This window comes from Panthera uncia, chromosome C2, assembly GCF_023721935.1.
Source record: "Panthera uncia isolate 11264 chromosome C2, Puncia_PCG_1.0, whole genome shotgun sequence".
Classification (NCBI taxonomy): Eukaryota; Metazoa; Chordata; class Mammalia; order Carnivora; family Felidae; genus Panthera; species Panthera uncia.
Genome location: NC_064810.1, coordinates 44,734,640 through 44,757,734, shown reverse-complemented (window position 1 = coordinate 44,757,734; position 23,095 = coordinate 44,734,640). Strand labels below are relative to the sequence as shown.

General features: G+C 34.7%; 1 protein-coding gene across 1 annotated transcript in view; it reads right to left on the bottom strand.

The window, feature by feature from the left end:
• Positions 1 to 23,095, bottom strand: part of EPHA6 (EPH receptor A6) — an 867,771-nt gene that overhangs the window by 93,059 nt on the left and 751,617 nt on the right. The window contains exon 15 of the mRNA XM_049628043.1: positions 8,379 to 8,588. Coding sequence (XP_049484000.1) covers positions 8,379 to 8,588 — 210 coding nt within the window. The remainder of the gene's footprint in view (positions 1 to 8,378; positions 8,589 to 23,095) is intronic.

The following is a 23,095-nucleotide window of genomic DNA, read 5'->3' as shown; positions in this document are numbered from 1 at the left end:
TGTCCTCATATTCTATTTATGCTATTAGATGTAGCTTTGGGGGACTACTAGGCTTCATCGTCATCCACCTAAGATAAGAGTCTGCCTTTGTTTTTTTTTAATTTTTTTAATGTTTATTTATTTTTGACAGAGAGAGAGACAGGGCATGAGTGGGGGAGGAGCAGAGAGAGAGGGAGACACAGAATCCAAAGCAGGCTCCAGGCTCTGAGCTGTCAGCATAGAGCCCAACCCGGGGCTCGAACCCACGAACTGTGAGATCATGACCTGAGCCGAAGTCGGACGCCCAACCAACTGAGCCACCCAGGCACTCCAAGAGTCTGCCTTTGTGCTTTAAACAGTCATACCCCCTCCATTTTTAGCTTGGCTAAATCTGAAGGAGCAATTGAAAAAAAAAAAATTATTCTTCTGGTTCATTTAAGGTGGACTTAGTGTAACATGCATCTTACCAAATGCTATATCTTAGTACAATGTCACCTCTACCATCAGTGACTTGAAACACTAGTACGATACCTAAAAATAAAGTTTTATTTTTCAAAATCTAAGAAATTAGAAATATTTCTCAGTGAGAGTTCTTTTATTCAGTGCATCAGATATAAGATTTAAAAATTTTTAATATTTATTTATTTTTGAGAGAGAGAGAGAGAGAGAGCAGTGGAGGCGCAGAGAGTGTGAGAAACACAGAATCTGAAGCAGGCTCCAGGCTCTGAGCTGTCAGCACAGAGCCTGACGCGGGGCTTGAACTCTCAAACAGTGAGATCATGACCTGAGCTGAAGTTGAAGGCTTAACCGACTGGTGCCCCAGATATTATAAGATTTTAAATAAAAATATTAAAAAATTTTTTTACTGCAAAACTTTTTACTGTAACTTTTTAATTTAAAGTATACAGAAAATGAATGAAAATTCTGAGTATGTTTTATTAGCAGGTTCAGCATAATCTCCAGGTGAATCTTAATTACTCATGTTAAAGTAGTTAAAGACAGAATAGTGAATGATCTAAAATAATTTTTATCTCACCTTTACTAAAAATATTTATTCTTAAAGGTGGACATATCTCAACATTCAAAAATTCCCTTCAGAAAGTCAAGCCAATTTATATGCAGTTGAATTAGCTAAAGGAGGAAGCTTGTGTAGATTTCCCCTCAACTTTGGCATAGGCATGTAAATAAGTCCCCCTCCTGCTGCTCCATTATTTGCTATAATTAGCTCCATGTTGGGTATAGACCATGACTTTTTAGATTGATAGAGTTGACTTCTCTTATTCCTTATGTAGAAGAGGGGAAGTTAAGAGGTGGAGCTTGGAAGAGGTCTTATGAAAGCAAAGTAAATAGAATTAAGATGTTAACAGAATTGTGATTATGCAGATTATGTGCTGTCAGTTGTGAGTGTCCATATTTCCACTAAGAAAATAATACTCATATGGAATTGCTGCTCTCAAAGGAAAAAGCAAAGTTTGCCGTGGATAACATAAAATGAACACAATTTAAAGTTAGGATCAAAGAGTTTTAGAATTTTTAGCAGATATGGTGATAAAATAATTCTTCCATTTTGTTTTGATCTTTAAAGTATAAAAAAAGTAATCATTATAGTTGAAAAAATCTGTACAGTGACTGCCATTGTATTTTAAATAAAATTTATCTCTTGAAACAGGTAAGTGTGAGCCATAATATATCTTTGAATGTTCTTTTCAGGTAAATAGGACATCATTTCCATAAACGAGAACAATGAGTCTTAACATTTTCAAGGTAAGTTTAAGACTGGTTGCTTAGCAATATTCCAATGAGAGAGAGTCCCTCCCATGGAATTGGATATAAAACATTGTCCATGTGAATGTGTGTCAAGATTCAGAAAAGAGAGATTTCTTAGCATCTAAATTATAAACAGACAGAAAACCATGTAATCAAATGAGAACAATTCAAACTCAGTAAATATTGTATGATTAAGTCAGCCATGTATCAATAATTGTACATGTATTGTCAGGTGGGGTTCATAATCATTCGCCAATCTCTCCTTACTAAGTGCCTTGTAAGGTTGGCATGTAAACAAAAGGCCTCAGTCCTTGTCTAGATCCCATTTTTGGGCATTTTTGTCCTAGCTTTAGCCCCCATGCACATTTCTTGGTTTTCATTAAATTATCAGTTCTCAAGGTCCCTTTGCAAAGGCTTGATGTATTTTAGCACAGGGCTTACCAGGAAATTCTCCTACTACTACTGGCACCTTTAGTTCTGCATTGCTCCTTCTTGGTGTCTGCACACTTATTGGTTTTATTATGTTTTACTATATTTGGTTACTCTTGTTCCCCTCTCTGTGTTATCATTTATCCATGCTCAAGAATCCCTTGATTTTTGGTTATTGGCTCTCCAAAGGAATAGGACCTTGAATGTGGTAACTCTATAATAAATTCCGTGGAGTACATGCTGAATGAATAGGTCTTAGATCTGAAGCAGAACATCAAAACATTCTTAAGTTATAGGAAGACATACTAAAATTTCTACTTGTATTTGTCATAACTCTCATTCCTTTATTTACTTTAGTGTTTTATAATGTAGATAATATGGTCTTATATACTACATGTATATATCTTCTTCTGCTTTTTTTTTTACACGTATATATCTTCTAAATAAGGCACTAGAATAATTGTTACTAGTTGTTGGCAAAGTAATCTCTCTTGTCACATCTCTTTCTGGTCTGGTCACACTGACTCCAATGGCCATTCTGCTCATCTGCTACATACTGATCAGTAAGTTCAGTGCTATGGTCAGTACTGGAATCACACGGGTCACTCTATCTTTCCAGCCTGTCTGTTTACCAGTTCTTACTGCTCTTTGCTGTGGTATGTGGCTCTCTAAATTGGTAAAGTCATCTTAATGGAAAATGTCTATTTATTCTGCTCCTATTTTGATTAGGAAGGGATAGTTTCCATGTAGCATACTTATATTCCAAGAATTGTTTTCCTGAAGATTACAAAAAAATACTCATCTATGATGTCTTCCTGTTTTTTTTAAATTTTAATTTATTTTAATGTTTTTTTTTCAGAGAGAAAGAGAAAGAGAGAGAGAGAGCGCGCGCGTGCGTGCTCACGCGCAAATGGGGGAAGGGCAGAGAGAGAGGGAGACACAGAATCTGAAACAAGCTCCAGGCTCTGAGCTGTCAGCACAGAGCCCAATGGATGCAGGGCTCAAACTCACAAACTGAGAGATCATGTCCTGAGCTGAAGTTGCACAGCCTAACCGACTGAACCACCCAGCTGCCCCTGTTTTTAAAACATTTCACAAGCCTTCCTTTCCGAATACTTCTGATGTTGATTATAAAAACATTTATAAATAATAAGGAAGTAACAATTATAGTTACACATAAGAGAAAAAAATAAAAATCATTTAAGGTAAAAGATATATTCTATGAAAGTTATATACAGGTAACACTTAAAAAAATAAAATCATATTTTAAAAAATGTATCAATGGAGCATGCTCTTTAAAGTTATTTTCATGTAAATGTTTTTATAAAACAAAGAATAACTTCATATAAATAACCATCCTTCTCCTGTATTTTATTATACAGGATGCGCTTGAGTTTAGGTATATCTTCACTAGGCAGTAAAGTTTTCTAAGAATCTCATTCCTTTTAATAGGAAATGCAGAAAGAATTTGGGGACTAAGTAATTTATATAAAGTCCTAAAAATTTGACATGCAATTGCAACAGAATGCCAATGCTCAATCTCACATTACCCTGACGACTTTGAAACAGAGTGCCTGTGACCCTTTACTATAATTTTGCTTTGTAATCTAATGCCGTTAATGGCCATCTCTAATATTCTCTGTCTTGATTAATGTTGTCGCCATTCAACTAGTTGTTCAATCTAGAATTATTGGTGTCATTTTTAAATCCTTCTTCCTCCTTATAATTCATATCTAATTAGTTACTGAGTCTTGTAAATTGTATCATCATCATAATAATTTTCAATTCTCTACTCTGCTCTTTATTCCAATTGCTACTGCCCTAATTAAAGCCATATGGCCTTTCTGGTCTACAGCAATAATGCCTTAACTTGTTTCCTATAACCAGTCTCCCTGTCCTTCAATTCTTCCTTCCTTCACACTGTTGTCAATAATCTCATAAGACATACATGTATTTTGTTATTCCCCTATTTAAATAAATCAGTGTCTCTCTTAATTTTAATAGAAAACCTTCAAATTTTTGAAGTGCCACCCACCTACCTTCACAATTATTCCTAAGAAACCTGGGTTGTCCACTGCTCCTCTCCATTCTAAACTGTCCACATTTCCATCAACACATCCATTCACTTCCACAAATTTCCATATCTTTTTCCTCTTTTTATTTCCTCTATCTCAATTCCCCAACAATCTGCCTAGTGAAATTTTTTAACATTTGGTTCAAATTTTAATTTTTTGTAAAGTCTTCTCCAGAATTCTGCTTTTTGGTACTTCCATATTTCTTTTTAGACCTATATGTCAACAATTAATGCTCTGAATAACAAGAAAGCATGAGTCTACCCTGTAAAAGGGTAAACTCTTTGAAGGCAAGAATGCTAGTGTTTTACTTGAAAATGGTCATATTCATTATAAAGTGAGGTAATCAGTATGGTATTTCGTACTCCAGGAGCCTTTGAAGAGTTAGGTATTTCTGAGATTAAAAAAAAAAGTCCTTAATCACAATCCCTTCAACAATGATGTTGGAAAACCTGAACAGCTACATGCAAAAGAGTGAAACTGGACCATTTTCTTACACCATACACAAAATAAACTTAAAATGGCTTAAAGACTTAAATGTGAGATCTGAAACCATAAAAATACTAGAAGAGAGCACAGATATAATTCTTTGGCATTGGCCACAGCAACATTTTTCTAGATATGTCTCCCAAGGCAAAGGAAACAAAAGCAAAATTAAACTATTGGGACTATATCAAAATAAAAAGCTACTGCACAGTAAAGGAAATAATCAACAAAACAAAAATACAACCTACTGAGTGGGAGAAGATATTTTCAAATGATATGTCTGACAAGGGGTTAGTTTCCAAAATATATAAAAAACTTAAAGGACTCAACATCTAAAAAAAACCTCAAATAATCCAATTAAAAATGAGTAGAAGACATGAACAGACATTTCTCCAAAGAAGATATACAGATGGCCAACAGACACGTCATCATCAGGGAAATGCAAATCAAAACCATAATAAGATCACCTCACAACTATCAAAGCAACTAAAATCAAATACACAAGAAACAAATACACAACAATAGGTGTTGGCGAGGATGTGGAGAGAAAGGAACCGTTGTGTACTGTTGGTGGGAATGCAAGTGGTGCAGCCACGGTGGGAAAAGTATGGAGTTTCCTCAAAAAATTAAAAATAGAAATACCATATGATCCAGTAATTTCACTAATGGGTATTTACCCAAAGAATATTAAAACACTAATTTCAAAAGGTATATGAACCCCTGTGTTTACTGCAGCATTAATTAAAATAGCCAAGAAGCAACCCAAGTGTCCAATGGTAGATGAATGGATAAAGAAGGTGTGGTATATACAGACAATGGAATATTACTCAGCCATTAAAGGAAGGAAATCTTGCCATTTGCAACAACATGATGAATCTAGAAGGTATGATGCTAAGTGAAATAAATCAGTCAGAGAAAGACAAATGCCATATGATTTCACTCATATGTGGAATTTAAGAAACAAAGCAAACAAACAAAGGAAAAGAGAAAAAAAAAAAAAAAACAACACCAGAGTCTTAACTATAGAGAACAAACTGGTGGTTGTCAAAGGGGAGGTGGCTGGGGGAATGGGTGAAATAGATGAAGGCGATTAAGGGTACACTTATGTGATGTGCCCTGAGTAATGTACAGAATTGTTGAATCACTGTATTGTATACATGAAACTAATATAACACTGTACATTAAACTGGCATTAAAAACAATAAAAAGTACTGAATCACATTATTTATCATTCAACTGATACCTCTTAAATTCAGCAACTTATTTCTTAATTGAGACATAATCTATAGCTTCTAAGAGGCACTTTTGGAGAATTAATATTCTGGTTACCTAACTTGATGTTTAATTCTGTAGTCAGATTAAATTATAATAGCATTGTTCCAGTCTCTAAAATCATGTAAGACAGAAGAACATGCTTGGAATCTGGATTTCAAATCTGACACAATAAAACCTATATATGCTTCAAAATTTGGGGGACCCTTCCAATTTTATTAGCGCCTTAAATTTAGTTATGAGCTTCCCATTTTAAAAAGTAGTTAAAATATTATTTAATAAGGATTTCAAATATATCATATAGGCATACAAAGAGTCTAGTAGTTATTTCCTATTTTATTCTTTATTTCCTGTATCATTTTGTTCTTTTAGTAGATCACATTTGTTGGAATTTTTATAAATATTATATTGCATAATATTTTTTAAAATGTTTTTAATGTTTATTATTTTTGAGAGAGAGACACAGAGCATGAGGGGGGAGGGGCAGAAAGAGAGGGAGACATAGAATCCAAAGCAAGCTCCAGGCTCCAAGCTATCAGTATACAGCCTGACATGGGGCTTGAACTCATGGACCAAGAGATCATGACTTGAGCCAAAGTCGGATGCTTAACCGACTGAGCCACCCAGGCACCTCATGTATTGCATAGTATTTATATAATAATTTTAAGCACCATTCTCCAAGGTTGAAAATATGCATAATAGAAAAACCTTATCTACACTGTTCTGTAACTTGAAAAGTTGCTTCAAGTTATACATCAATAAAAAGAAGAGAAAAGCCTTGAAAAAAAAGAAAAATGTATGACATCTTCCAATTAGAAAATAGAGTTGGAAAATACTGCTTTTCGGGCACCTGGTTGGCTCAGTCAGTTAAGTATCCGACTTCGGTTCAGGTAATGATCTCACAGTTTGTGGTTCTATCCTGACAGCTCAGAGCCTGGGGCCTGCTTTGGCTTCAGTGTCTCCCTCTCTCTCTGCCCCTCCCCCACTCTGTCTCCCTCAATCATAAAATAAACATTAAAATTTTTTTGAAAAAAAAAAAAGAAAATACTTCGTTTTTGAAATGAACAATTTATTTTGAGACATGATAGATTTTTATTTTTATGAAGGCTTTTGGTCAAATTAGAAGATAAATAGATATTGCTACCTTATATGTCAGGCTCTAAGAGATTAATTCATTTTGCTTAGAAAATAATGAAAATATCATCAATAAGGTGATATAGAGCATTTTACACTGTAAATATGGTAAGGGCATAATATGTTTCATTCATAATATTAAACTTGCATCCCTTCTGGAGTAATTGAATACACTGATGTTTCAAAAAAACTCATAGAAAATGACGGAGCCTGGAGCCTGTTTCCGATTCTGTGTCTCCCTCTCTCTCTGCCCCTCCCCCGTTCATGCTATGTCTCTCTCTGTCCCAAAAATAAATTAAAAAACGTTGAAAAAAAAATTAAAAAAAAAAACTCATAGAAAATGAGATAAAAGGGAACTAAATAATGGATTTGTCTCTTTTAAAATAATGTGTAAGGTTAGAGAAAAGAGGAGAGGATAAAAACAACTTGAATAATTTTACTGACTTACTTTTCATTGAAGGTGACTGCCAAGTCAATGGTGAAGGTTTTGTTTAAAAAAGAACAACATATAGTATAGTTTTACAAATTATTAGGTTTAAGATAGCTGAAGAAAGACTTTGAGCCTGAAATCATTGAAACAATAATCAAAAAGGTTGGTGGAATTAACTGGTTTTGGGGCATTCAGAAATGCTTAAACTATTAATGAATTAAGTTGAGATCATATAATCTACAGTGATAGTTTGGTTCTAAAGTTTTAGCCTATTGTTCTTGCTCGCACAATTCCCAAGCATCAGTCAGAAAAAAGTTTAGAGGGTACTTATGTATCTCTAGAGAAACCTATCTTGTTCATCTTTAAGTATGATCAGATCAATCCATAACATTTGTTGTGAGGGCAAAAAAAAAGTAATTTCATAACCATTGTTTCTTCACTATCACTGACTTAATTGATTCACCATTGTCCTGTATAGAACTGCATTTAGGAAATAATTATTAAACATCAAAAATGCCTTGGGAAAAGGAAGATTTGTTGTAAAGGCAGTCATGACATGGAACTCAAGCATGATATTAAAGTCCAGTACAATGAAAGAAAAAAAGTTAAATATAAGAAGGTGTTTTTGTTTTTGTTTTTAAACCAGGCACTCAGATAAAGCAATTATTTCTCAATTAAATAATGATGTTAAATTGTGAAAATGAGAGGTGTGAGTAGAAAATCAGGAAAGCCAAAAAGGATTATTCTTATAACATTAAAAATAATAAAGGTGAACAACTTATATATTGGAAAAGGACATGCAAACTTACAGTTGTTGTATAAGCAGCCTCTGGATCATCTTCCAGTACCCGGGAGAGACCAAAATCGGAAACTTTGCATACTAAGTTGCTGTTGACCAATATATTCCTAGCTGCTAGATCACGATGAACATAGCCCATATCAGAAAGATACTTCATTCCTGATGCAATGCCTCGGAGCATACCGACCAACTGGATGACTGTGAAATGGCCATCATGTTTCTGAAAGATAATTACAATTGTTTACATTGATTTATTTTAATGTAGCATGTGTGCGTGCATGCATGTGTGTGTACATGTGTGTGTAGCATTAAGTAAAACCCTTGAATTTATTTTACTGGATCCAATAATATAAGCATCAAATTTGCTGATCAAGAAATGTAAGAATTTGTTTGACATTTAAAAGAAAGGAAAAAGTCTAGCTGGAAGTGACAAAGGAGAACAAAGGATAAAAGAGAACCAACCAAATTAACTTCTAGAAAGAAAGATTTCAAAAACTTTGAGAGACTGAAGTCAAATTAGGTAGCAGCAATGACTCCCAGAGAATAGAATTTGCTTCCCATAGTTGTGAGTTCGGGTGGGCAGAAGGATTGCAAAACCCCTTGGTTTGCATAAAAGCTGTGTGATAAACTCAAAATATGAGTAAGAAACGATTACTAGGGAAAAGAAAACTTGTTTGCCTAAACAAGAAACAAGTTTAGGGAAGCTATGGGAAAGAGAGAAAAAAAATACATGCAAACAAAAAATAACGAGATTTTCCAATTCTTTCATTATATAGAGCAAATAGAAAGGAAGTTGTTGGCAACTGACTGAAATCAGGACTATTTTAGTGCCCAGGTGGGAAGATTAAATAAAATCATATGAATAACAAGCCAGGCACAGCACCGGTATGTAGCAGACAATCCCTTGATTGTGCTATTTCTTCTCATTTGATTTAAAAATAACATATGCTTTTTAAAAAAAATTTACATCCAAATTAGTTAGCATATAGTGCAACAATGATTTCAGGAATGTAAGGGGCACTGAGGGATCTACTTCTGAAACATGCTTTTTTAAAAAGGAAAAGAATCTAATTGTCATCCATGTAAGATGTGTGCCTCAGTAAGGCCAGACACAAACAATACTCTAGAAATTAGAGAAAAATAAAATAAAAATATTTTAAGTTTGGAAAATAACGCATATTGCTCTACAAAGTTATTTGGAGATAGTTGTCTTAAAGGAGTTATAGAGAAACATGAAAAATTCCCAAGTAGGTTTTATATATTAGGTGACATTTATTTATGAATGTTATTAAAATGAATATCTAGTAAGAGACAGATGCATAAATAAGAGTTATCTTAAAATTTGCCAAGTTAAACAAGTTTTAATGGATATCTGATTTAGAACTATAATGTGGATTTAAATACAGGGATGATCTGACCATATCACAGTGACACAGTATCCTATACAATGAGGATTCATTCGTCACTTAAATGAATAAGCTTATACTACAAATGAAATAAACTTTGTCTTTATATCAACTCATCTTCCTGATAGCTCTCTGATAATATCTCCCAACTCAAGTGCAGAGTAAGGAAAAGAACTCTCAAAAGAAACAGTCTATGTAGGAAGAGTATCCATTTAAGCAGGTCCTTCTTTATAATTAATGTATAAAAGATAACCTAGCAAGGAAAATCTTTGGTGTTATTAGCTCTTTATGTTTCCAATCCATCTTCCTAGACAGTGCACTATTAGATGAAATCTGCCTCTTCTATAATGTACACTACCTACCTCTCCTCTATTAGGACACTCAAAGCCACTGAATAGAATTCAAAGCATAAATTCTTTCAGCCTAGAAAGGATTACACTACATTTAAAGAGGTGGCTCTTTTACCTATTAGAAATGAAGTTGCCTGGTACAGTTCTCATCAATGTAGAATTTCTGCATGGTAGGAAATGTGAATGGACCATCTGAAAACTAAGGAATGCCTCAGTTTTCTTATCTCTACAATGAGAATAGAATAATCTAACTCAGAGGTGCAGTGAGAATCACATATAAAACATATAGCACAGCCCCTGACTTAATTTAATAGTTATTATTTCATAAAACCTTACAGTACTACAATTACATGTATTTCTTATAATTTTAATATAAATTAATATTTAATATAAATATTTAATTTAATATCAGAAATTCTCCTCTTACTTTCCTGAAAAATCAATGGGCAACATACACCCTTACATCATAAAAAGAAATAATTTATTTAATACCAGGTTGAAATTTAATTTCCTATCTTTTCTGAGAGTGACACAAAGCACCAAGTTATTTCTTTAAAAAAAAAAAGGCTACTTTTTTAGAGCACTTTTAGGTTCACAGCAAAATTAAGAGGAAGAGACAGAGATTTCCTATATATCTTCTGCCCTTTGCACATGCATATGCATAACTTCCCCCCAAATCATTCCCCACCAGAATGGTACATTTGATACAATTGATGAACCTATATTGATACATCATGATCATCCAAAATGCATGGTTTGCCTTAGGGTCCTTTCTTTGTGTTCTACATTCTATGGGTTTGGACAAATTTATAAAGACATAAACACATTATAGTTTCATACAGAGTATTTCCACTATCTTAAAAATCCTCTGTGCTTCATCTATTCACCAACACCACCACTCCTCCCTCCCCCATCTCCAAACCTTGGCTACCACTGATCTTTTACTTTCTTCATAGTTTTGCTTTTTCTAGAATGTCATATAGTGGAATCACACAGTAGGCAGTCTTTGCAGATAGGTTTCTTTCACTTCATAATATGCATTTAAGATTCTTCCATGTTTTTCATGGCTTGATGGCTCTATTCTTTTTAGTGCTGAATAAAATTCCTTTGTCTGGATGCGTAACAGTTTCATTTATCCATTCACTTACGAAGGACATCTTCATTGCTTCCAAGTTTTGGCGATTATAAATAAAGCTGCTATAAACATCTGTGTTCATAGCATGTTTATAGTTGCAGGCTTTTATGTGGATGTAAGCTTTAAACTCCTTTGGTTAAGTGCCAGGGAGGGTGACAGCTGGATCATACAGTAAGAATATGTTTAGTTTTGTTAGGAGACCCCAAAGCTATCTTCCAAAATGGCTGTACCATTTTGCATTCCTACCAGCAATGAATACATTGCTTCACATCCTTACCAACATTTAGTGTCAGTGTTACCAGTTTGGGCCATTCTAATAGGTGCATAGTGGTACCTCATTATTTCAGTTTGCATTTTCCTGATGACATACAGTGTGAAGCATCCTTTCATAAGCTTATATGCCATCTGTATATCTTTGGTGCCGTTACTGTTAAGGCATTTGGTCCATTTTTAAAATGGCTTGTTTTCTTGTTGTTGAATTTTAAGAGTTCTTTGTATATTTTAGTCAAGTCCTTATCAGATGTGTCTTTTGCAAATGTTTTCTCCCAGTCTGTGGCTTGTCTTCTCATTCTCTTAACATCATCTGTTGCAGAGCATAAGTTTTAAATTTTAATGAAGTCCAGCTCATCAATTATTTTTTTCTTGGATTGTGTCATTGTAGTTGTATCTAAAAAGTGTTTGCCATATCCAATATCATCTAGGTTTTTCTATGTTCTCTTCTAGCATTATTATAATTTTGTGTTTTACATTTAGGTCTGTGATACATTTTGCCTTAATTTTTGTGAAGGGTGTAAGATTCTGTGTTTAGTTCTTTTGTTGTTGATTTTGCTTTTTGTTTGTTTTTATTTTTTGCATGTGGATATCCATTTGTTCCAGCACCACTTATTGAAAAGACAAGTTTTGCTCCATGGTATTGCTTTTTCTCTTTTGTCAAAGACTAGTTGACTATGTTTATTATAGACTTTCTATTCTGTTCCATTGGCCTGTTTGTCTATTCTTTCATCCATATCACAATGTCTGGATTATTGTTTATAAGTCTTGAAGTCAGGTAGTACCAGTCCTTTGAGTTTGTTCTTTTTTGATATTGTGTTATCCATTCTAGGCCTTCTACCTTTACATATAAACTTCAGAATCACTTTGTTGATGTCCACAAAATAACTTACTGGGATTTTTATTGGGTTGCATTAAAAATATATATCAAGTTGGAAAGAAGTGACATTTAAATAATGCTGAGTTTCCTTAATCATTAACATGGAATATCTCTCCATATGTTTAGTTCTTCTTTGATTTTGTTAATCAGAGTTAAGGTTTTCCTCATACAGATATTGCACATATTTTGTTAGATTTATACCTAAGTTTTTCATTTTGAGGGTGCTAATGTAAATGGTATATGTTTTTAATTTCAAATTCCACTTGTTCATTGCTGATATGTAGGAAAGCAATTGACTTTTATATATTGTCTATTAACTTCATATTCTTCAACCTTGCAGATTGCAAGGTTTTTTCAGATTTTCTACATAGACAATATGTTATTTGTAATAAGGACGGTTTTATTTTTTCCTTCCTAAGCTGTGTACTTTCCTCACTTTTTCTTGTCTTCTTACATTAGCTACTACTTCCAGTATGATAGTCAAAAGGAGTAGTGAGAGTGACATACTTGCCTTGTTCCTGATCCTGGTGGGACAACTTTAAGTTTCTCACCATTAAGTATGATAACTATAGGTTTTTTTTTGTAGACAGTTTTTATTAAATTTAAGAACTTTCCTTCTATTTCCAGTTTACTGAAAGTTTTTTTTTTAATCATAAACTGGTGTTCGATTTTATCAAGTACCTTTTTCTATTTATGTGATCATGTGATTTTTCTTTTTTAGTCATTTGATGTGATAGATGACATTAGTTGATTTTTGAAAGTTGAACTATTCTTGCACATCAGGGTAAATCCCATTTGGTTGTGGCTGTAATTCTTTTATACAGTGCTGGATTTGATTTGCTAATATTTTTGTTCCAAGTTATTTTTTTTTAATTTTTTTTAATGTTTATTTATTTTTGAGACAGAGAGAGACAGAGCATGAACGGGGGAGGGGCAGAGACAGAGGGAGACACAGAATCAGAAGCAGGCTCCAGGCTCTGAGCCATCAGCCCAGAGCCCAACGCGGGGCTCGAACTCATGGACCACGAGATCGTGACCTGAGTTGAAGTCGGAGGCTTAACCGACTGAGCCAACCAGGCGCCCCTGTTGCAAGTTATTTTTTAACAGCTTTATTGAAATACGATTCACATACCATATATTTTATATTTTTAAACTATGCAGATTTATCATTTTTAGTGTATTCACAGAGTTAGGGTAACTATCACCATAATCAGCTTTAAAACTTTATAATAATTCCCCAAAGACATTTTATACTCATTGGCAGCCATCCCCCATCTCCTCCAATTTCCCCCACCAGCCCTAGACAACTACTAACCAACTTTCTATCTCTATAGTTTTGCCTATTCTGGGTATTTCATTTAAATGTAACCATAAAGCATGTGGTCTTTTGTGACTCGTATTCTTTCACTTAATATAATCTTTCAAGGTTCACTCAATATTTTATTATTTTTACCGATGTATAATATTCTATTCATTTTTTAGTACCTCTATCGGTTGATTGGTTGATAAACAGTAGAGTTATTTCCACTTTTTGGCTATCATACAAGATTATATATATATATATATATATATATATATATATATGGTTACATATATATCCCTCCTTTTTTTTAAGATGAAGGCACTTAAGTTCTATTCTTTTTAGCAAACATCAATTATACTATGCAGTGTTATCAATGATAGTCACTATGTTTGTTATATGTTAGATCCTCAGGACTTACTCTAACAGAATGTGTGCATCCTTTTACAAACCACCCTATTTCCCCTACTTCCCCCACCCTTGGCAACCACTTTTCCACTCTCTGTTTCTATAAGTTTTATTTATTACTGTTATTATTATTATTATTATTATTATTATTATTATTATTTTCCACATATAAGTGATGCCAGCAATATTTGTCTTTCTCTGTCTGACTTATTTCACTTAGTACAGTATCTTTCAGGTTTACCCATGTTGTGGTAAATGGCAGGATTTAAAGGCTGATTAATATTCCATTATATCTTTTCCAGGTTTTCTTAATTCATTCATCCATCAACAGACACTTAGGTCTTAGATTATTTCCATATCTTGGCTGTTGTGAATAATGTTGCAATGAACACGGGAGTGCAGATATCTCTTAGAGATAATGGTTTAATTTCCTTTGGATATATTCCCAAAAGTGGAATGCTGGATCATATGATAGTTCTATTTCTAATTTCTTGAGGACCCTCTATACTGTTTTCCAGATTTTCTGCACCCATTTACATTCCAACCAACAATGTACAATGGTTCCCCATCTTCATATCCTTGTCAGCATTTTTATTTTTATCTTCTTGATGATAGCCATCCTTAGAGATGTGAAGTAATATCTCATTGTGGTTTTGATTTGCATTTCCCTGATGATTAGTGATGTTAACCATCTTTTCATCTACCTGTTGGCTATTTGTATATCTTCTTTGGAAAAATGTCTATTTGGGTCCTTTGCCCATTTTAAAAATCGGGTTATTTGTTTGTTTGTTTACTGTTGAGTTGTATGAGTTCCTTGTATACTTGGGTATTAACCCCTTGTTGAATATACGATTGACAAATGCTTTCTCCCATTCCAGAGGTTACCTTTTCATTTTGTTGATAGTTTCTTTTGATGTGCAGAAACTTTTTAGTTTGGTGTAGTCCCATTTGTCTATTTTACTTTTGTTGTCTTTGCTTTTGGGGTCAATCCAAAAAATCACTGCCAAGACCAAAGTCAAGGGACTTATCCTCTATGTTTTCTTCTAGGAGTTTTATGGTTTCAGGTCTTATGTTCAAGTTTTTAGTCCATTTTGAGTTAATCTTTGTGTATGGCATAATATAGGGGTTCAGTTTCATTCTTTTGAACGTGGCTGTCCAGTTTTCCTAGCACCATTTGTTGAAGAGACTTGTAATTTCCCATTGTTTTTTCTTAGCTCTTTTTCATAAATTAATTGACCATATTTGCATTGGTTTATTTCTGGGCTCTCAATTCTGTTCCATTGATCTATGTGTCTGTTTTTATGCCAGCATCATACTGTTTTTATTACTAGACCTTTGTAATATAGCTTGAAATTAGGAAATGTGATGCCTCCAGCTTTGTTCTTTTTCTCAAGATTGCTTTGCCTTTTGGGGCTCTTTTATGGTTCCATACAAATTTTAGGATTATTTGTTGTAATTTTGTGAAAAATGCCATTGGAATTTTGATCGGATTGTATGAGTCTGTAGATTGTTTTGGGTAGTATGGACATTTTAAAGATATTACTTCTTCCACTCCATGAGTATTCTGTACAGAATAATTTTCCATTTTTTGGTGTTATCTTCAATTTCTTTTTTCAGTATTTTATAGTTATCAGTGTACAGATCTTTCACTTCTGTGGGTAAACTTATTCCTAATTGTTTTATTCCTTTTCGATAAAATTGTAAATGGGATGTTTTTCTTCATTTCTCTGACAGTGTTTTGTTAGTGTATAGAAATGCAACTAATTTTTGTATATTGATTTTGTATCCTGCAACTTTACTGTATTTATCACTAACAGGTTTTTGGTGGTGTCTTTAGGGTTTTCTGTATATAATATCATGTTACCTGCAAATGGAGACAGTTTGACTTTTTCTTTAATGATTTAGATGCCTTTTATTTCTTTTTCTTGACTAATTGCTTCAGCTAGGACTTCCAATGCTATGTTGAATAAGAGTGGCAAGAATGGACATCTTTGTCATGTTCCTAATCTTAGAGGAAAAGGTTTCACTTTTTACCATTATGTATGATGTTCACTATGGGTTTCTCATATATGGCCTTCATGACATTGATACTGAATTTTGTCAAATACTTTTTCTGCATATATTGAGATGATCATAGGATTTTTATCCTTCATTTTGTTGATGTGGTATATCACATTGATTGATTTGTGAATGTTGAACGATCCTCGCATCCCTATAATAACTCCCACTTGATCACATTGTATGATCCTTTTAATGCACTGTTGAATTTAGCTGGCTAATATTTTGTTGAAGATTTTTGCATTTATGTTCATCAGGGATATTGGCATGTAGTTTTCTTTTCTTAAAAAATTTTTAATGTTTATTTATTTTTGAGAGAAAGAGAGACAGAGAGAGAGAGAGAGAGAGAGAGAGAGAGAGAGATACAGAGAGCATGCGGGGAAGGGGCAGAGAGAGAGACACACACACACACACACACACACAGAATCCGAAGCAGGCTCCAGGCTCCAAGCGATCAGCACAGAGCCTGACACGGGGTCTGAACTTACGAACTGTGAGCTCATGACCTGAGCTGACATCAGATGCTCAACCGAGTGACCCACGCGCCCTGTAGCTTTCATTTTTAATTAACATTTAAAAGTAATACTTTTTGCTTATGACCACCAGGAGGCTGAGTTTCCACTCATCTGAGTAGGTATTTTGAGTGTAGTGCTGCTGATGAAATTTAGAGGCTTTTTTTTAAGGAAGAAAAAGATGAATTTTATCCCAGATATTTCACAAGTCTGAGTAATGCGGTGACTTTTCAACTTCTAGACTATGTGTTTCTATTGTATTGTGGAGTCAAATTAGAATTCTAGAAAGCACAAAGGGAAAAGGCAGGCCAAGGAAACAATGCTTCCATTTGGCAAGAATTGTGCTTCTTCCTTGTGAGAAGATAAAATGCTGTGAGAGGGCCATCTGTGTTTTGAAATAGCATTTTCACTTTGTCAGCAAAAATTCACAAAATTGATTAAATATAGCAAAAGTTACTTTCCACAATATATTTGCTTGAAATATTTATACAATTAATATTGTTAATGAAAGAAAATGTGTAGAAAATGTTTGTTAAACTGTTTTTATGATTCCTCTTATTTAGACCCAATATAGGCTATCGAGTTGTCACAAAGAATTTAATTTTTTGCCAGCAGAGGAAGCTTTTGTTTGCCAAAAGAAGAACCATTTTCACATAATCATCCATATCCAAGTTCAGGGAAGTCCAAAATTTGTCAAAACCCAAAAGGGCCTAAAGCAATAGACATCTTTTACTTGAAAGATTTTGAGGTTAAGTCTTATTTAGCACAATATAATTAAGCCAACATTTATTAAGCATTTCAGTTAGCTCTTGATGCATAACAAACTATCCCCAAAACTTAGTAACTTAAAATAATGACAGTCATCTGTTTGGGTCACAAATGTGTAGCGTGGGGGCACCTGGGTGGCTCAGTCAGTTAAGGGTCTGACTCTTGATGGTGGCTCAGGTCATGATCTCATGGTTCATAGGTTCAAGCTCCACATTGTGCTCTGAGCACTGACACTGCAGAGCTTGCTTCCGAGTCTCTCTTTCTCTCCCTCTCTCTTTCCCTCCTCTGCTTGATCTCTCTCAAAATAAATAAATAAATAAATAAGTGAATAAATAAATAAATAAATAATTTTTAAAAATCCACTAATGTGCAGCTTGGCTAGGGGTTGGCTCTGACGGTTCATGTCTGTTCAGGAGTCATTAAGTAGGGCAGCTCATCTGGGCCTGGAAACAGTTTCCAAGATGACTCATTCATAAGTCTATCAAGTTTGGGCTGGCCATTGACCAGGAGTTCAAATGAGACTGTAGCTGGGAGCCCTTGGCTCTTCTTTACATGGACCTCTCCGTGGGATAGACTGTGCTTCCTCACAGCATGGTGAATGGGTTCTAAGAATAAATGTTCTAAGACATAGGAAGTGGGAGCTGCCAATTTCTTAATCCTGATACTGGCCCAGAGACTGGTCAAACTATATTTTGTACTTTTCAGTATATAAATCTTGCACTTTTTTTACTAAATGTAATTATTTTATTCTTTTTGATGCTGATGCACATTTATATGCCATAGATCCATAGTTTTCACCAAATTCTCAAATAGATCTCTGACTTAAAAAAGCCAAAGACCCATTAATCTAGTCAATGCCCCCTCTTTTCCAGCTTAACAGAGGGGAGACTGAGTCCTAGGAAAGTTATACAATTCATCCAAGATAAGTAAATGAGAGAGTTGGGCTTCAAATGCAGGTAGATGACTTCTGAATGGTTATTTGTCAAATTATAACCTAAGATTCAGCTTCATAGGGGAAGAAGCATCCATTATCTGCATATTTTATTCTAATTATTAACTTGAGCTTACCAATGGAGTCTCACAAAATTGGCTACTGCTCCAAACTGAGCTCTAAAGCCAACCAAAACCAAAGCAAAACAAAATTAAAGCAAATAAAATAACAAATAATGAAACATATTTTTCTGATTATGGAAATAATATGAACCCATTGTGAAACATTTGGAATACAACAGAGAGGGAGGCAAACCATAAGAGACTCTTAAATATGGAGAACAAACTGTGGGCTTATGGGAGAGGCAGGGGAGAGGAGAAAATGAGTGATGGGCATTGAGAAGAGCACTTGTTGGGATGAGCACTGGGTGTTGTATGTAAGTGATGAATCATGGGAATCTACTCCCAAAGCCAAGAGCACACTGTATACACTGTAAGTTTAACTTTACAATAAATTATATTTAAAAAAACCATATAACATAAAAAAATTTTGGAATACATTAGGAAACTATAAAAAGAGATAAAATTCATTCATATTTAAGAGCCACCATTTGGTAGTCTAATTTTTTATGTTATTAAAATTAATCTCATATTGTTAATAGTATATTATGAAAATAGCAATGATATTACCCTATAAAATATTGTCTACAAAGATGATATAGTTTATGTTGTATAAATGTACCATATTCCTATAAGTTTTGCTTATTTTCAGTTTTTTATTATTAATTAAAACTTCAGTGAATAACATATACCCATCTTTGCATGAGGATAAATTCTAGAAGACTTTATACATTAAAGACATAAACATTATGAAAACCCTTGATGTAGGCTGACCAATTGCTTTTCAGAAAAAATGTTATTATGCTAATCTCTATAAGCCTATATGACAGGGTAGATCTCAGCACACCCTTGCCACTATTCACTAAAGCAAGAAAAGTTTTGTAGCAAGTACTGAAAAAATGCCATTCCCTGTATTTTATTTATTTTTATTATTTATTTTTATTTCTTATTAGAATGTAAGATCTGCAAGGGCTGGGATTTCTGTTAATTTTGTCTACTACTCATCTCTAATGCCTTGAGGAATGCCTGGTGCATAGCAGGTGTTCAACAAGTATCTACAGAATAAATGAATAAATGAATGAACGAATGCATGTATCCTTTGAGCTGCCTTGCTCCTGTGGTTCGCTCCTGATGGTTTTCTTAAAGCTTTTATTCAAATTCCAGTTAGTTAACATGAGTGTAATATTAGTTTCAAGTATTCAATATAGTAATTTAATACTTCCATATAACACCTGATGCTCATCACAACAAGTGCCCTTCTTAATCTCCATTACTTATTTTACCCATCCCCCTACGCACCTTCCCTCTGCTAACCATCAGTTTGTTCTCTATAGTTAAGAGTCTGTTTCTTGGTTTGCCTCCCTCTTCCCCGCCCCCCTTTGCTTATTTGTTTTGTGTCTTAAATTCCACATACAAGTGAAATCGCATGGTATTGGTCTTTCTCTGACTGACTTATTTCACTTATTTCACCTCCAAGTCCATCCATGTTGCCGCAAATGATACGATTTCATTCTTTTTTATGGTTGGGTAATATTCCATTATATCTATATACCACATCTTCTTTATCCATTCACCCAGTCAATGGACATGTGGGTTCTTCCCATAGTTTGGCTGTTGATGACAATGCTGCTATAAACATCGGGGTGAATGTATCCCTTTGATTTCGTATTTTTGTATTCTATGGGTAAATACCTAGAAGTATGATTGCTGGATTGTAAGATAGTTCTATTTTTAACTTTTTGAGGAAACTCCATACTGTTTTCCAGAATGGCTGCACCAGTTTGCATTCCTACCAACAGTGTGAGAGGGTTCCCTTTTCTCCACATCCTTGTCAACACCTGTTTTTTCTTGTATTATTGATTTTAGCCATTCTGTCAGGTGTGAAGTGATATTGCATGTAGTTTTTTTGTGGTGTCTTTGTCTGGCTTTGTTATTAGGGTAATACTGGTCTTGTTAGAGGTTTTTTTTTTTTTACTGTTTTTAAATTTTTTTTGAGAGAGAGAGAGAGAGTTTGTGTGAGCGGGGAGGGGCATAAAGAGAGGGAGAGAGAGAATCCAGGCAAGCTTGGCACCGTCAGTGCAGAGCCTGATGCAGGGCTTGATGCCACCAACTGTGAGATCATGACCTGAACCGAAATCAAGAGTCAGATGCTCAAAGACTGAGCAACCCGGTGCTCCAGTAGTACTGGTCTTGCAAATAAGTTTGGGAGTGTTCCCTCCTCTTCTATTTCATGCAAGTTATTTAAAAATTATTTTAACTACTCTTTACCACCAACCTTTGGAGAGAATTACATTAACTGCTTTCATTCAGTATTACAGCAATCACAATTCCAACAGCAATACATGGCCTCCTTAAAAATGAGATTTTGGTGTTTGTAAAGAAGATAAACCACTTACTCCATGTTCTGTCATGGGACCATACAACGTAGAATATGTACTTCTAATTCCCATGGCCAAGACATTTTCAGGGGTCCATGAGGTCGAAGCTATTTTTACAACAGCACTAAGACATATATCTGCTCTTTTTCACTATGGTGATATTTGTACTAATGGAACAAAACTTTTCTGGGTAAAACTGCAGAACCCGTAACACAAATCAAGGGTCAAGGTTGTGGCACCAAACCAAACTGTACTAGTATCCTCCATCCTCACGTTGTTCTCTGCCACATGAACTAAACAAACACACAAAAAGAAGACAGTTTTGTATATAAGTGAGATATATTTGATGAAGCAGTAATATTTATTTATTTTATTAAATGTCAGCCCCTGATTACACACTCTCAGGATCAATCCCTGTGGGGGGTAGAAGAGAGCAGGACCGGGCAGTAGAAGAACTTAAAGTGCAGTGCATTCACAACGAACGCCTTGATATATCCTATGGAATATCCTGGATCTGGGAGAACTCTTTGGAGTTGGTTCAAATTGAGGAAAAGTGTCTGGGTCCTTATTACCCTCACATCACTCAACCATTGGCTGAAAGCTGCTCCTGTAAAGTGTCATGATCTTTGATATGATAGCTTTCTCTACCTAGGCCATTTCCCAGAGAGGGGCTCAGGTAAGGAGTATCAGCTACCAAAACTCTAGAACTTAGAGCAATAGGGGAGATGATCTTGATGTTTCCCCCAGTGAAGTGTCTTCATGTGTATCTCCTTTTAGAATCTGCTTCCCAGCGTGCCCAACCTGTGACAATCTCTCTTTCTCTCTCTCTCTCCTATTTATAGAATGTGGGCTTGATGAAAGAGAAGTTCCAAACATAGTTTTATATTCTTTTAGGAACTCATACTACTATTATTATTATTATTATTTTTTTTTAAATTTTTCTTAACGTTTATTTATTTTTGAGACAGAGAGAGACAGAGCATGAACGGGGGAGGGTCAGAGAGAGGGAGACACAGAATCTGAAACAGGCTCCAGGCTCTGAGCTGTCAGCACAGAGCCCGACGCGGGGCTCGAACTCACGGACCGTGAGATCATGACCTGAGCCGAAGTCGGACGCTTAACCGACTGAGCCACCCAGGCGCCCCCATACTACTATTATTGATGCATTATTCTAGGGGGAAAATGCTAACATTCCTTAAACACTACAAACCAGTCGCAGTTATAAACTTCTTATTCTGATCTTACTCAATGTTTGTTAACAATTCTGTGATATAAGTGTATTTATTATCTCCAATTACAGATGGTCAAATTGAAGGACAAAGATATTTAATAACCTAATAAATAGTAGAGTCAGGGCTTGAATCTAGGCAGACTAATTCCAGAGCCTGTATTCTTTTTAATTGGAGTTGTCTAAAAAGGAGTTGACCCAAACTTTACCATAATGACCCAGTCTGGGCTAGTTTGGGCAGCATAATTTGCTTAATAAAGCAAGGTATAAAAGAGCTCTGAGAACTCTAAGCCAAAAACAAACAAACAAGAACATTCTAGGTAAACCAACAAATGAGGACCTACTTATCTATGTTGCTGAGTGGAATAGTCCCATTTATTCACACATGAGGTATGGCATAAATCTATTTCTCTACAAATGATACAACTCTCTCCTTTATGCAAAATCTATATTCCCTTTTCTAGTCCTTGTCAACATAGGCTCCTCAGGTGTGGTTTAGGACATACTGGTTTTCTTGAACATGGTAAATGGTTAATAAATGGTGACCAAGTTAAATAACTTTTGGTACCATCTTGTAGTGCACTGGTTGCTATATTATTCCTATTGTCTTATATTTTTAAAAAAAGCTGCTTTCTTTCCTTAAGCTAGGACACAGGTTTTCTCCCTTTTATGTAGCAGCTCCATCACAGCATCCACTATACTGCCATGCCTTGTGTCAGCACTCGATAAATATTAATTCAAACTGAATTGAATTGTTTATGAGGGGAGGAGAAAAATGTGAGAGTACTGAGATTTAATATCTTTGGGCTTCCTACTAGAGATTAATCAAAAAGAAACTATGAATTTTTTTTTTATGACACATGGTTTTTCCCCAGGAAGGCAGATTCAAATGAAAGAGAGTGAATGTGGCATATTTACACACTGCATCTCAGAGCTTAGTAGCTAGGATTCAGTTTGTCTTCATTCTTCTTTTTCTCTGCTGTC